Source organism: Haliotis rubra, unplaced genomic scaffold (assembly GCF_003918875.1).
Source record: "Haliotis rubra isolate DU_JTF1 unplaced genomic scaffold, ASM391887v1 Scf128, whole genome shotgun sequence".
NCBI lineage: Eukaryota > Metazoa > Mollusca > Gastropoda > Lepetellida > Haliotidae > Haliotis > Haliotis rubra.
The window spans coordinates 1,420,059-1,437,025 of record NW_025765203.1 but is presented as its reverse complement, the minus strand read 5'-3'; the positions used below and the strand labels follow the sequence as shown (position 1 = coordinate 1,437,025).

At 38.3% G+C, this 16,967-nt stretch overlaps 1 protein-coding gene across 1 annotated transcript; it reads right to left on the bottom strand.

Annotated features, from left to right (window-relative positions):
- Window positions 1-310: 310 nt before the first annotated feature.
- On the bottom strand, window positions 311-16,854 carry LOC124266775 (dnaJ homolog subfamily C member 3-like). The gene is given in 12 exon segments (XM_046701570.1): window positions 311-3,475; window positions 3,893-4,041; window positions 6,184-6,316; window positions 7,114-7,234; window positions 7,905-8,081; window positions 8,083-8,131; window positions 8,555-8,736; window positions 9,464-9,607; window positions 10,733-10,807; window positions 11,597-11,721; window positions 12,497-12,604; window positions 16,687-16,854. Coding segments are annotated over 12 exon segments (1,494 nt in total). The 5' UTR covers window positions 16,766-16,854; the 3' UTR covers window positions 311-3,323.
- Window positions 16,855-16,967: the final 113 nt, after the last annotated feature.

Here is a 16,967-nt window from a genome sequence, read left to right as displayed (position 1 = left end):
CGTAAAACTAGACTCACTCATTACTATTAAAAACACATTACATGATTCCACTGGTCAACACTGTGCATTGCATTTATTTATCATACAGGAAATAATGTCAATGAATTGTTTGTTGTTTAACGCTGCACTCAGCAATATTCCCGGCTGCATGTATATGGCTGTGGTCTGTAAATCAAGTCTGGATCCAACAATCCAGTGATTGACATCAAGAGCACTGATCTACACAACTGGCATACGATGACGTGTCAACCATGCCTCACCGCCTCTTACGACATATTTATATCAATGAAAGAAAACACCACATCAGGTCTAACCAACAAGAAATCATTTATTCGTAGTTATACATCATCTTTCATCACAGGAAAATCTCAGCTCGCACTCCGCACATGAATGGACAACAAAACACACAGACACAATGGCTGCTTGAATATACTCTTCCTAACAGTATGACTTGTAATGTAACAGTGAACATTGGCCTAAGAGAGACCAGCATAGGATCTAGTCTGTTGAAAGTCCAACGCTCTGATCCTGTAAGTGTGTATTATTAACAAGACCAGTCACTAAGATCCTTTATTTCTAAATCATAAAAGGAACCGTGCATGAAGATAATTTCATGCAAACATCATACAGCATTGCTTACAAATTATAACAAAATAGAAAAATATCTTAACAAGTGCACTTAAAATTTTAAAACTCAAAACAAGTAAATCCAAGTAATGAAATGTTAAAGATTTTCCCATATCACTATCATATTGTTCCTCTAAACACTGCATTACAAGGAATCATGCAACAGTAAAGATGGAGAGTTTCTAACCATAATCAGAAAGTTTAATATCAATCAACTATTGAGGCTAGACCTTAGTATGTCACAAGCATTACAGGTAATGGCTTTCAACTTTAGCCAAATCTGATCAGTTAATGCTTAATAATAAAATATTTTGAATGTTATACTGGTTAAGTTTTAACACAAATCTGTTGCAATTTCTACAATGGAATGTGCTCTTATTGTGGTTTTCAAATGGCTCAGGAATTCAGAGAACAAACACAAAACACCTTCAAAACACTACATGGCAGATTTTCATGTTTAACATCATTATTTTACAAATAGATATAGCTTTAAAATGAAAAACTTGAATTTATGACAGTTTCAACAAGACAACATCAAACGTGTCCTCAGACACAGAGTTAACTGGTTATTTGAAACTCTGCAAGACAGTTACCTATTTACCAAATACTTTGTAATGAACTTTTTTTAGAAGCAGTCTTAAACAATATTAGCTGTTTTGCAGTAATGACTTACCTAAAAATGAACTATTATATGAATTTAATATATATTATTTGAATTTATTAATGAAATTGTTCAATTTCTACACAAAGAAAGTCATATTTATTTGTAAAGAAATTCAAAACTGAGATGTATTTGTGATGAAGTTATTAATAAATGCATAAATTCAAAATCAATTCTATTATTATACTCAATTCAACATCTGTGAAACCCATTATGGATCAACATATTATGCAAATAATTAAGAAGTTATTCCAAATCAGTTCTTGCAACTTAAAACAATGGCTTTAATGGAGACTATTCACTGACAACATTCCTAAGATGATTTTCAAATGAGGATGTCAATGCTTCAATGAAGTTATCTGTGAAGGCCATCTGTTCAGCAACCCTGATTATCTCCCCTACTTTCAAGGAGCATGTAATGACTGAGTGAGTTTGGTTTTACGCCACTTTTAGCAATATTCCAGCAACATCACGGCGGGGGACACCAGAAATGGGCTTCGCACATTGTACCCATGGGAAATCGAATATAGGTCTTACGGTGACAACCAACGATTTAACCACTGGGCTACCCCATTGCCCCAATGAATGCAAATGAAACAGTTTGTGTGGAATTCATACATCCCATTTTAAATGATTTACAAAACTGATTGGATTAAGTCAATGTCAGTTGAATGACAATCATCTCCTCTCCTAATAATCCTTTCAATAAGATGTTCTGTAAGAAATTATCTCCCACACAGTGGAGATACATGAAATAACATCCCTCATAAACATGTACAAGAATGTCAAAATGGACAAATGACCGACACAGAAAATTCTGTCCTGCTGTTCAATACCTGCCGAATAGGCATAAAATCTGCATTAAAGCACACAACTCACAAATACTAGTATTTCATTCACCACACAGAAATCAGCAACAATTAGAATTGCACCAGAGTTTACATGTTATTTCAAGTTATTCACATATCAAACATATTTGAAAATAAATACAGCTCAGAGTTCTGAACCATTCCATGCACACATTCCATCCATGCTTGTATATATACAGGGATTTGAGACCATGCCATTGACAGAAACATGGCGAGAAAGACAGTCGCTAAGGGACTGTTCATAATTTATGTCTAGGATGGGTGATGACCCATTTCGTTATGGGGAGGGGGGGACCATCAATTTTGTACATAACAGTAGTAAAAAATTATGCTTAAAAATTATGAGAGGGTGGGGGCTGTCATTGATTTTGTACATGACATGCAAGGGGGTGTTTTTTTTGGTTTTTTTACTAACTTTGTACATAAATTTTAGGGGGTGTCATGTCTTTAAAAATCATCACCACCACCCTAGCCATAAATTATGAACGGTCCCCAAACAACCTTTGTATTGCTTAATACTGGTATTGCCAAAACAACTTGGACAGTCTTTATATAGCTTTTACACAGAAGTTTGTTCTGTATTTTTCAGAAATCGAAAAACATGGGATTTACACAGCCTGAACAATATTTCAACATGTCATAGAATCTGGCTAGTGAGGAAGGGGAGGCAAATGCCAACCTTTAAAATCTACCAGTTTGGTTGAGCATGGGTAGATGTCTGAGGCCGCACCACAGAACAAAATGTGGTTCCCAATATGTCAACCAGTTGATTACTCACTGCTTACACATCCCATTTTTGAAAATAAACAAACTTGGCAATTTATGAATTGAGGAACATGATGAATATTTAATGGGAATTCATCACTGAAACAGCTGACTGAACCAATGTTTAAATGAGAAAATCTTACTGTAAACCATCAGTTGTTGATGCACTTTGTAATTTGATACTTATATGCAAATTATACTTGACACAGATTTGTTGCAAACACAAAATATTTGAAGGACACTTTTCCCACCTCACAATACCTCGGTTTCTTTGTACCTTGCATACAGTTAGGTCTTTTCCCCCATGTTTCTATGGCAACCATGAGAATGGGGAATATACAAATGGCCAATGTATAATTTACAATGTCGAGCATAAAATAGCATCTAGGCCTCTTTGAGGGTCAATTGAAATGGAATTTGAAAGAATAGCCTCCGCCACCTCCACCTCCACCTCCGAATGGATTAAATCCCTGATGGAAGAATGGATGCCCCTGATGTTGTTGCTCTTCTGGGTCAAGAGGGTCTTCACCGTTGTCGAAGCGTCCTCGCTTTTCTGTAAACCACCAAACAGGAATAGTTGAGACACTGCACTTTCAACAGTATGTCCTACCAACACCTTAGAAATTTTCTCTTGCAAAAAGTTGGTTTCTTGTTTAACACCACGTTCATCAATATTCCAGCTATATGGCGGCGGTCTATAAATGATTGAGTATGGACCAGCCAATCTAGTGATCAACAGCATGAACATCGATCGACACAATTGGAATACAATTGGTTGGACTTCAACTGAAAATGTGTGTGCACTTGATTCTGTTATTTGCCTGATTACAGATATTACCTAACAAATGTGTTTTGCATAATATTTCAGTCTATTTTCAGTGTTCATGTTTCAGATTTGTTTTGGTGTTTATATTTTAAATCCCAGAAGATAATTCATATTGACTTTCCCCGGAATTACTCCCTGCCCTACCTGGATCAGTGAGCACTTCCTTTGCAGCTGCCAAATCAATAAACTTCTTTTCTGCTTTCTTCCTTTCATCTCCCTCTGGGTATTTGTCTGGATGCCACACCATGGCCATTTTCCTGTAAGCCTTCAGAATCTCCTTCTTCCTGGCCGTCCTGAACACACAACACGACAGATTGATGAATGTTACACAGGAATAAACTGAGCAGTCAGTGAATGAGTGAGTTTAGTTTCACGTCACATTCAGAATATTCCAGTAATATCACGGCGGGTGACACCAGAAATGGGTTTCACACATTGTACTCATGTGGGGGATTGAATCTGGGTCTTCGGTGTGATAGGGGCGGTTGGGTAACCTAGTGGTTAAAGCGTTCGCTCTTCACGCCGAAGACCTGGGTTTGATTCCCCACATGGGTACAATGTGTGAAGCCCATTTCTGGTGTCCCCTGCCACAATATTGCTGGAATATTGCTAAAAGCGGTGTAAAACCATACTCACTCACTTCATTGTGATAAGCTAACGCTATAAGTACTGGGTTACCCCACCGCCCCGTAAAGTAACAGATTAACATGACATTACATCATAACATCAGTACTATAAATATACAAGTTAAAGTCAATATTTTACAATTTTAAAACTTATCCTATCTCACATAGTGCACTTCCCCCATGGTTTGATTGGGGACTGCAGATTACCCTCTACTATAGGGAGACCGGAAGACGGTAAGTTACGATGGAGACTGGACTAGACTATCCTCTGAGTGTAAGTTGTAGGCACACTTTTGACGTGTCACTTCATAAGATATTCATAGAAGCAATTGCCTGAGCAACTTTCCGGTCAGACGTGCAGACGAATGGATTAACACACTGTTTCGTCGAGGCAGAGTTTGTGTCTGAGAGTCATCCAGAAACATGTGACCAAAAGCAATAGAATCTTCTTGGCGGAGCTTAGTTTGTGCAGAAGCCGTAGTAGGATATATATATTTTCTATATATGGCAAATTGAACGTCATCTAAATGTTCACAAGTGTAACATTGAGCTTTCCAATTACAAGAAATAATGTTAACACGGGACTGATCACACCTGGAAGTCACAGGAGTATCCAGGGACAGGTCACATGCTTTCATGTGGTTCCAGAGATGTCCTATATCAGCAACTGCAGCAGGGGTGATTAATGTGCAAACACCACCACCCCACCCACCCCTAAATCCTGTATCCGTCCCTGGCTCGGGTGAGCTGTTCAGAGATGCTGTGAAATTTGTTTCCATTTCACATTCAAAAGAATGAGAAGGTGCACTACATGAGATAGTCATTAATTTTCTGACTTAGACTAACAAGAAGACAAAGTCATCAATATCCCCCACAATGGCAAAATACTTTTCATGATTATGTCAACGAGTTATGATTATGTCAAATATTTAGGTGTGTATATAGAAAAGTGGATGGAGAGTATTGAAAGGTTTTTAAAGTTCTGCTCCAGAAAGGAGCACTATCACCAATTTCAGTCTATGTTAAACTTGTTGCCATGGAAATGCCAAAAATATTTTATTCAGAATTCCAAAACTACCAAAAGGCACCAGTACACCACCAGACCAATCTATGTGCCAAGTTTGGTGAAGAAATAGTGAACGGTTTTAGAGTTCATGTCTGAAGAAATAGGAAAGAGCACTACTCACCAATTTCAGTCTATGTCAAACTTGTTGCCATGGAAATGCCAAAAATATTTTATTCAAAATTCCAAAACTACCAAAAGGCACAAGTACACCACCAGATCTATCTATGTGCCAAGTTTGGTGAAGAAATAGTGAACGGTTTTAGAGTTCAGCTCTGGAAAAGAGCACTACCACCAATTTCAGTCTAAGTCAAACTTGTTGCCATGGAAATGCCAAAAATATTTTATTCACAATTCCAAAACTACCAAAAGGCACAAGTACACCACCAGATCTATCTATGTGCCAAGTTTGGTGAAGAAATAGTGAACGGTTTTAGAGTTCAGCTCTGGAAAAGAGCACTACCACCAATTTCAAAGACAAACTTGTTGCCATGGATGCCAAAATATTTTATTCAAAATTCGGATGGACAAGTACACCACCAGAGTCCAGTTTTTTAACGGTTTTCGAGTTCCCTCGGAAAAACGCTACGGACGGATGGGCGGGGGATAACAAAATGGTAGTAGTGGCGATAGACTGATTAGCTTCCAAGTGTAGTGAAGGTTATATTCGGGGAAGTCATTAATATTTCCACATTTTAAACAGTCTGGACAAAACCTAAATACAGATACTATAAGTAAGGTCCTACCTTTTTACACCTAATATCTTATAGTAGTCCCGTTTTTGGGATTGTTTGAGCATCTTTTGAGCTCTATTCAGGCCGTCTTGTATCCGACGGTTGTTTTCATCAATATTGGCAGCCTCCTGGTAGTCGTTGATGGCTGAAATGTGCAATCAGAAGTCAGCATCTTTATTTAATGCAACATATATTTGAAAATCTTGAAAGTGAGGGAGTGAGCTTAGTTTTACGCCGCACTCAGCAATATTCCAGCTATATGGTGGCGGTATGTAACTAGAGTCTGGACCAGACAATCCAGTGATCAACAGCATGAGCATCGATCTACGCAATTGGGATACGATGACATGTGGCAACAACATTAGCGAGCCTGACCACCCGATCCCGTCAGTCACCTCTTACGACAAGGATGGGTTACTGAAGACCAATTCTAACCCGTATCTTAATATGTCAAAAATCTTGAAAGACATATATGGGCTTGGCGATAACATAGAGGATGGTATAAACACAACGTGGAAGCAGAGTCTTGAATCATCACAAGGATAATGCCATAATAACGTTGCTTCATCTTCACTTCAACTTTGAAAAAAGATGCATTTTTCCTAGCTGGAAAATCACTAAATCCACATTTGAAAGACATTTAGTTCTCCACAAAAACCTTCCTCTGCAGCTCGACAGTTATACTCATGATTGGAAAGTCACTAAAGCATGTTCCAAACAAATACTAAAAATGGAGGACTTCACCTATTCACACAATCATTTTGATACAATGTGAGAATGATGGCATCATGGAGTTCTTCCCTTTCAATAAGTCTTGGACGATGCAGATCACTGTTAGGTGCCAGACAAGATGAGAGTCACAGGTTTTATGAGGATTTAGCATCATCATAGTAATAACTGACGGCCATGGGAGAGAAAGAAAGTGGTGGGTGTGTCACTGACCTGCCTGAAAGTCTTCATTAAGTATATGTGCCTCTGCTCTGTCTGCCAGAGCGTCAATGTTCTGTGGGTCCAACTCCAGGACCTCCTCGCAGATCATCAGGGCGTCGGACAAGTGGCCTGCCTGTGGGTACAACAACACTCGATCAGATCATAAACTGAAAGGCATTTGGAATAAGTGAGTGAGTGAGTGAGTTTAGTTTTACACTGGACTCAGCAATATCCCAGCTATATGGTGGCGGTCTGTAAATAATCGAGTCTGGACCAGACAATCCAGTGATCAACAGCATGAGCATCGATCTGCGTCAACCAAGTCAGCGAAGCTGACCACCCGATCCCGTTAGTCGCCTCTTACGACAAGCATAGTCGCCTTTTATGGCAAGCACATGGGTTGCTGAAGACCTATTCTACCCCGGATCTTCATGGGTCCATTTGGAATGAGCTTAAAGCCACTGGTCTGTGGGTATTGTGAGTGAATGAGACATTTTTACATAATGTTTAGCCTTATTCCAGCAATATCATGGCGGGATGACACCAGAAATGGGCTTTAGACATTGTATCCATGTGGGGAATCGAACCTGGGCCTTTGGCATGATGAGCAAATGCTTTAACCACTTGGCTACCCCACCGCCTCTGATGGCTAAACAAGAAGCCATATCACCAGTGTACTCTGACAATTGGCAAGATGAAAGCTGATCAGTGGAAGCAACAGAAAATATCCACTTTCAGCAGCACATTTCAGATCCATCTCAAGAGATGAACAGGATTCCATATCAAGAAGCACCAGATCTTACCTTGGAATGACAATGACATAGCTGCGAGTGAGCACGGAGGACATAGGGATGGACATTGGGTTCGGTCTTGAGCATAGCTTTGGCTTTGTCTATACAGTCATCAAACTGCTCCTCGTTGCTATAGGTCTGGGTGCTCTCGATCTGCTTGACCAGCTTCTTCACCTTCTTGTAGTGGCCCGAAGCATTCCTTGTGGTCAGGATCAAGCTTAAGGCACTCACGGATTTGCCTGTGGAAGAAGGCAGAGTGGTTGGGTGTGGTTTATCTTCAACTTTTTACTGTTCGTGGAATTTGAATCGAAAATCAAATATCTGGCTCGCCATAGGGATGAAAACTACAATACTTAGGCATCTGATCACAGTGGATGCCAAACCCTAACTGGTATGCCAGATGCCGAGCTTTGTCAAAAGGTATTCCAGATTTTGCAATGCAGGACCATGGATGCCATGAAACGTTTTACCGGCATGTGGATGGGGGTGAGGGTGGGGGTAGGTGTTGGTGGTGGTGTGTGTGTGTTCAGGGGCTTTGAAATCCCCCTTTTTGAAAATTCCTGGATCCGCCTATGTGGCTCTTAATGTAATATGAGTCCCCAGCAGCCCGTCCCCAGCAGCCTGTCAATTCTTATCCCTGTGTCAGTACAGCCGGCACTCACGTCAGAGATTCATCTGATTCGCCCATGTTGTAGTATAGCATGCTGAGTTTAAAGTATCCTTTGGTATTGTCCGGCCTCAGTTTGGTGGTGGGGCGAATGTCTCCAGTGGCCTTGAACAGATCCCCCTCGGCAATGTAGCACTCTGCTCGGATCTCACGTAACTCTGGGTCCCATGGGCAAATCTAGAACACAATAAAATGTCAAAGGTTGAAGAACAGGTGGAATGAATGAGTGAGTGAGTGAGTGAGTGAGTGAGTGAGTGAGTGAGTGAGTTTTACCCCTTCAAAGAACTTTTAAGCACTACCATTGAGAGAAACAGTATTTGTGTGTTTGTTTGACAGTCCAGTGACTGATATCATGAGCAACATCTACACAACTGTGAAATGACAATCCTATCTCCATAGGGACCGTTCATAATTTAAGGCTAGGGGGTGGTGATGATAATTTTAATGGGGGGTCACTCATTTTGTTCTGGGGAGGTAGGGGAGTCATCAATTTTGTACATAACATGCAGGGGGTGCCACTTACTTTATACATAAAGTGTGTGTGTGTGTTGTGGGGGGGGGGTTTGTTTTTTGACATTCACATTGTACATGCTTCTCGATAAAAATCATCATCATCACCCCCCCAGCCATAAATTTGAACGGCCCCTAAGTCGTCTCGTGCAGAGCGTAAGCAGGTGGTGGACATTTCAAGACAAGTCAGTATATTGTCACAGCTCTTATATTATGTATCTTATTCAGCAGCCGATAGAGATAAATAAACACACGATTTGCATTAAGAGTGTTATTAATTCAAACTATACTACAATACTGATCACACTTCAGACTGAAAAAGAATATTTAATTTTAGAGTAGTATATTACATACTCATAACTCAGATGAATAAAGTCAAACAAATGCCACTTACCTCTATAGCTCGAGTCAACAAGTCAATAGCCTCCTTAAAGTGAGCATGTTTAAAGAATTCTTTGGCTTGTTGGATATCCTCCTCCAGCGGTTGGATCAGGTCAATATGTCTTAGTGCATCCTCATTGTTGGGATCTTTCTCAGCCTGAAGCCAGGAGATGATGTCATTGATAAATATTAGTACCTGGTTGTGGTTCTGAGCATGAATTGATTTGATCTTTTCACACATTTCCAAGGTCTTCTGTTATTAAATGTCGCACCTGATCTCAAAATATTATCGATATCAAAGCAAAAATACATTCAAAGCATTATCAATAATTTATAATTGGACAGATGGTGCCAGTGAATGTGTTGCAAATTTAAAAAAAAATTAACCAGTGATGCATATAAAGAAGAATGCCATCGAGATATAACATGCAGTCAACTATGAGATAGAACCTGATAACTTTATCTGACTTCAATCACATACAGAGAGGGGAAGAAGTGGGAGAGAGAGAGAGACAGGTGTATTTGGATTCCTGTTGAGATCACCTTACAATACTCTGATGATTGAACAATTTTGCATTCTGCAATGAGCTTCAATTAAATGTATTCAGACCTTTGTGCAGTGGTAGCAAACACAATATGTGATTTAATTAGATTAAACTAATCCAGTCACCTCGTCATATCAGGAATAGATAGCAAGTCAGTTTCCATGAACTTTGACCAACTATTGAAGTGACTAACAGGAAATAGACATGAATACACAATGCCAAGGAAATGGACGGCAGCCAATCGGAAAGCAGCTTTCTCAAGTTTCAAAATAGCAACTTCCATTGCAAAATTTTTGACAACGATCTGGATTCAAAATGAGAAAAGTGAACAAAAAAATATTCCGGAATTGTTTTCTTGCAGTAGCAAGCAAAACATGTAAGAGACCTATTCTAAGTCAGCTCTCCCCTGGACATATTCATCTACCGTATATTATGAGTAGTTTGTATGTTGTTATGCTCAATTTCGTACCATACTTTCATTTCAGGTTAGAAATATGAAATATATTCTGTTTGTTATTGAACGCCAGACTCAGCAATATTTCATGTAAATGACAGAGGTATCTAAATACATTTAGTTTGGACAAGACAATACAGTGATTGACATCTTTGTTCTATTGCGATGATGGCATGCAGTGGGCGTGACCACCCGATCCTGTTAGTTGCCTCTTGTCAGCATGGGTTGAAGACGTGCATGTGAAATATTCAGAAACATCGGAATTCATCTGGAATCTACTCACCACACTTTCATAATCATCTAAAGCATCTTCTAATTTTCCTTGTTTTAATAAAACATGAGCTCTCTGTAGCCTTGCCTGAAAAACAAACACACAATTACAACCAAGAACACAAACACATTTACAAACATAGATATTTCAAATAATTCAGTTATTTCATATGACATGTATTTTATGTTCTTTTCAGGAAAGTATAACATTTCATCACAATACATAGTATTGTGTCAGTTGGGTGCCTTTCAATAATCACATCACCGAAAATATTCACTTTGGCCAATGGTGTGACTTCTGACTGTAATGAAAGTCTGTGAGAACCGTTGAGTTTCAATTCATATATACTTGAGGCTGCAGACTGCAAGACTCTGTTTTACCTCTGTGAGTCACTCATATTACATCTCTTTATTCACTAACATCATGCAATATGATGGTGGGCTATCAATAATCATGACAGGACCAGACAAACTAGTGATTAATAGTATGAGCACCCTGCAATCACAACCGAATACTTGCAGTCACCTCTTATGACAAGCTTCTCTTGTTGCAATCTGCACACAACTCATAGCTATGATGTTATCAAGCTGACAACAATAGCTCTACAGAAGAGTGAGTGAATTTAATTTTACTCCGATTTTAGCAATATTCCAGCAATATCACGGCGGGGGACACCAGAAATGGCCTTCACACATTGTACCCATGTGGGGAATCGAACCCGGGTCTTCGGAGTGATGAGTGAATGCTTTAACCACTAGGCCCCACTGTACAGAAGAAATTAACTTGTGCATGACAATGGCATCACTTTTTTGTGGCTCAGCTTCTACCAGATAAGAACATAATTCCTTTATTACAAACAGATTTGATTTTACTTACAGCTGTAAAGTCTGGACGGAGCTGTATGACCTTATCAAGGTCAGGTAAAGCTGACCTTGACTTGCCCAAGGCAAGATATACTGTTGCTCTTCGAAAATATGTTAAATAGTTGCCTGGATCACCCTCTGGAAAGACATGACAAACAGTTAGATACCCAGGAAAATCATATAATAAAGTCCCGTCTGCATCCAGGACGGTGGAAAATGAGTGAGAGGCATTCAAAACATTTTTCAAGTGACATCACTTTCATTAAACAAATTCCAGAAAATATCACAAAACTGAACTAAAAATCTCCGATCAAAAGTATTGTGTTGACAATGAAACAGATGAAACAGATAACTATCCTTTAAATAGATATCCTATCTTTTCAATCCATTCATGCTGTTACCATGGTGACAGATAACATGCCTTATGGCAATGTATAAGGCAAATTAAACAATTTGTGAGCACAGTGAGTCACAAAGGTCCATGTACACAACTGTCCTGTTTCCAAAAGTTGCTTGCACAATTATGACCATGATTTGTAAAAATACTTCTGGAATTTTGTTCTAAAATGACTAATATTCACAATACTACATCTACAAATTTTATCTTGCTTTCACAGAAATTGCAAAGAAGTCAAATTAACAAAAGTTTGTTGGCTAAATAAAGAATCCAGACACTGACAGATGAATTTATAAATATTCATGAACAAATATTTTGAAAAGAAATGTAAATGCACAGATAGAGTGACGAAACGAATTATTGGGATTTCTGTTCAGTAATATTTCCAGCCGTTGGTTGTGGTATATGCTTATTTGCTAAGGTTTCTACAAAAGAAAGCGCTGAAATAAAAAGGTAGGGTTACTGAGAAATGAGGTCAGTTTTTGATGATAAATCCAAGATGGTGGCCAGACTCACCCACGGCTGCATGGTAATGTGACAATGCATCTGCTAGCTGTCCTGCTGCTAGCAGCTTCTTGCCCATCTCCAGATGATCCTCCACCTCACTGGCTGATCCCTCTACACCTGCAACATCAAACAGTTACCATGGTTACTGTAATGTTGGCTGTAATGTAAAGCTGGACTCGGTCTGTTGTGGCCCCTCCAATGGTACAGACCGACCAGGAGTCCAGTCCACAAAGCTAACACTAAGGTTATCATAAGTCCATACTTTAACATAGACTATGAAGAGACCATTATCTAACCATGAACTGCAAATCATTGCAGTACGAGTTGTTTTTGATAATCAGGGATAATTGACAATTTTACAAACATTTTAGTTACATTCAGTAAATCCTATATCCTAGGAAAATGAGTGAGTGTGGTTTTACACAACTTCAAACAATATTAACAGGTGCATCACAAGTGGGCGTCACATATTGGACTCGATCTGAACTCAGGGCTAGACATGCAAGCAATTTAACTAGAGACTACACCACTGTTCCATAACATGGAGAACAAATGGTTCTAGAAATATTGATCACCACTGCCATCTTCATGACATTTTGAAAGAGAAACTACGGCTTTGCCATTTGAATTGAACTTGTACATATCATAGGGAAGTCAGACTATAACAGTGAGTTGAATTGTATGCCACTTTTAGCAATATTGCAGCAATATCATGGCGGGAGACACCAGAAATGGGCTACAGACATTGTACCCATGTGGGGAATCGAACCCGGGTCTTCAGCGTGACGAGCAAACGCTTTAACCATTAGGCTACCCCACCGCCCCCAGATTATCCAACAAGAGTTGATAATCAATGCACCAAAATATGCTGACGAGGATTTTGCATACGTTGACATATCTGTATTAAATAACATAGCCACAAACTGCACCTGGCATGACAACATATCAGAAACAAATCAATCAAATTAATTTCAAAATTTCATTTCATCTGTGCTGCAGATGTTGCATCAGGCGCTTGGAGTAACATGACTGCCATATAAGTAATTATTTGCTGTTTTTTTAACAACATGTTTCAACGAATAGAGTATCAACATGATCAAATATCTATTAATCCATAGTTATTCAGAATTCTCTGCTGATGACAGTTTGACATTTTCACACAAAATACATATTCTATGCAAAATGAAATGACATTTTGCTTTACAACTTTCCTACTTGAAACAACGTTCTACAAGATGAAGTAATATTGAAATATTACAAACAATAAAGAGTTTGTTGTCAGGAAAACAGGTAGAATGTCCTTTTGAATGTAAATTTCAAATTTTAAATTCTTGACAGTCAAATCACAATAAAGATCAATAACAAGGATTTATCTAGAATAACCTAGAGGCTGATATTCTGTCCCACGGTTGAAGGAAAATATAGTCAGTTTGAACAAACAATTTACAATTCTTCAGCATTTACCCCAAAAAATTTGAATCAATGAATGCACAATGGCACTTATTTAGGAATCATTGATAAGTATGTGAATTATATATGATTCAAATATCAACCAATAACAAAAATAATTAAAGGCACGTTAATCTGCAAGGATCAAAATTACAGCAGCTTCCCGACTGTGACAAGGCCACCTGAGTGGAAGCATGTGGCAGAAATGTGACTGTTGAAGTAACGGTGTCGGCCCAGGAAAGCGAAATATCAATATTCATTATTCCTGGTAAAGCGAAAACCTAAGTTGTGCTAGAAGTGCCGCGAAAGTGAATTGCTATTAAAACATCGGATTACCATACTTCGGAGCAGCGCGCGCGCGACCCCAATACTCGATCTGTTAGCCTCTTAACCGAGATGAAGTTTCAGTTGTTTCAAGTTTCAGCACTTGATCTATGACAAGTTTAAGCATCGATTTAGGAAAAGCCTCCAAGAAAAGAAGTATTGGAGCTGTGTAGTAAAATTTGTTTGTTGTTTGACTTATTTGACTATTATATTTAATCCTCCATGCAAAGACGGTTGTTCGAGCAGATCTCACTAATTTTCAGTTAACTGGGACAATTGCTGTCGACGACATTTTGGCTGTCGGTGCTTTCAAATTTGATATTAAATCTAGGTGTATCTGTACAGGTATTCTAAATACAAATGTAACACTAAATTTACAGTAAGTATCAACCTTCATTAAGACTGCAGTAATTTATATTGCAGCTTCAGAAGCAAACATTTGGTTCTATGGCGGCATTTTTGCTATATCGGTAGTGCATATTCATTTTGTTATATTTAGTGTCATGAAAGAACCAACATACATATGGGTTAATTCGCCCACATTTGGGGTCCGGCGGTCTGTTGTTATACATGTGCCCCAACCAAGCATTCTGTATTTATTCATCTTGCCATAACATTATTCATTACCAGAACTAATTTACGTTACAATAATTTATGTTACTGCCATATTTGGAAACTTGGAAAGTTTCGCGAAACTTTTGTGTTTTGTTGTCTGGCATTGCCAAAATATCACATGTGAATCAAACTTTGACAAGTGAAAGTAGGTTTAGGTTGTTATCGCCCTATATATATAAGTAACGTAAATTAAATTGCAGTAACATAAATAACGCCAATGAATGCTTAATAATGTAAGTTGTCTATGCACAATATTTTCAATTCCACCTCCACATGGTCCATCCATGTGACTTATCAGTGAACAGACTGTGGCTCAAACATTTATTGTTACTTATATATTCAATTTCTACCATGACTACGGTATCAGACGACGACTCACACTTCTTTGTTTTTCTTGTATATTGAGAGCCCCGGGAAACGCGAAATTCAGTCTTAACTGTAGCTGGACCGTTCCCGCAAAAGGGAAACCTAAATTGAGGAAGTTTAGTCCAGATTTTGCTTTCCTGGGCCATAACCAAAGTAACAGCTTAATATCAAGGCAATTAAATCTCATCAGGGGACTTCACACTTACAATGTCATGTTGAGGTAGGATAAATCTAAGACACGCAAAAAAGTCACAAGTATCACGGCTTGTCTTTACCCAGCAGGCCAGAGGAAATAATAGTTCTTATATTGTTTTAGACAGCATCATTAGTGACAATAAAGACGAAATTATGTCAACACTGTTGTAACAAATTTATTCCATCCAAGGGAATGTCAGGTTTGAACTGGCCCCAGCAACTCATGCTTACAGGACAGGGGCCTGTGTTTGTTAGGGATTTTTCTTATTATTAAGTGATAACCAACAGGCATTTATCAATACTGTAGATAGACTCAAAATATTTGATCAAAGTAATAATTTCTCCAAAGCCGAAAGCTGTCATCAGACTTTCTTGTTTAACATCGCTCAAATACCAGTGATATGTCATTCTGTAAATAATTAAATCTGGACCAGACAATTCAGTGATTAATAACATAAGCATTATATTGGGATATGTAACAATGTATCAACTGAGGCAGCGAGCGTGATCACTTGATATCGTTATTTGCATCTTATGATGAGCATGGGTTGCTAACTGTCATTGGAAACTGATGTGATTGACACTGGAAACTGCTGTGGTTTACCGACTTCCAAGAATGACATAAACATTGTTATTGATATTGTAATAGACACTAAATATATTGTATTAATGATGTATGCTCAAATGTCAAATGTTTCACACTTTTCAGTAAACATTTTAAAGGAGAAGATGCAAAAAGACGAAATCAGTAAATTTTCAGTGTCTTACAGTTTTCCAATTAGATTAAATAACTGTACCCTCATTAGAACTTGATAAGCCAGGATGACAAACCTTAAAGATTTATAAATGATTGTCAGTTGACTGGGTATTAATGATAACCAAGAGAGTTAATTACGGAATATGAAACATTTTACACAAACTGGGCTACCAATAACACCTAACAATATCTGTAATTTAACTAAATGTATCTAAATTACTTTATCATATTAAAAATATTTACACTTTACAGGTAATATTTTACTGCAATAACCATTGATCTTCACATGTATTTCAAAAAAAATCTTAAAGTAATTTCCCATTGAAAATTTATGAGACCGACTGACAAACATAAATCTAATCCACTTAGATAGCTTACAACGAATCGTTAAACCACACGTAGAACTAGAAAGTTAAGCTTCAGGTATATTGAAATGCGAATGGTTTTTCGATTTAGAAACTTGAAATCAGCGACTGACAAATTCTGTACTCACCATCTCTAAGGAGATCTAGAGTAAAGATGAAGAGGGATACGGAATGAAATATCTGTATCGGCTGCGTTAACCCAGTCATCTCTGTAAAGACACCTCAGCATTTACTCCAGAACATCTCTCGGTTTATAGACCAAGTTGACAGTACTCGTGGTCAACCTCGATTGGATAGCACGTGCACTTCCGGGTCAAACTAACTGGCCACGTCAGAACGAGATTCAGCTATTGAGACAATATTATTAGCTATGATTCTATTTAGTAACATGACCTATGTGATAAATATC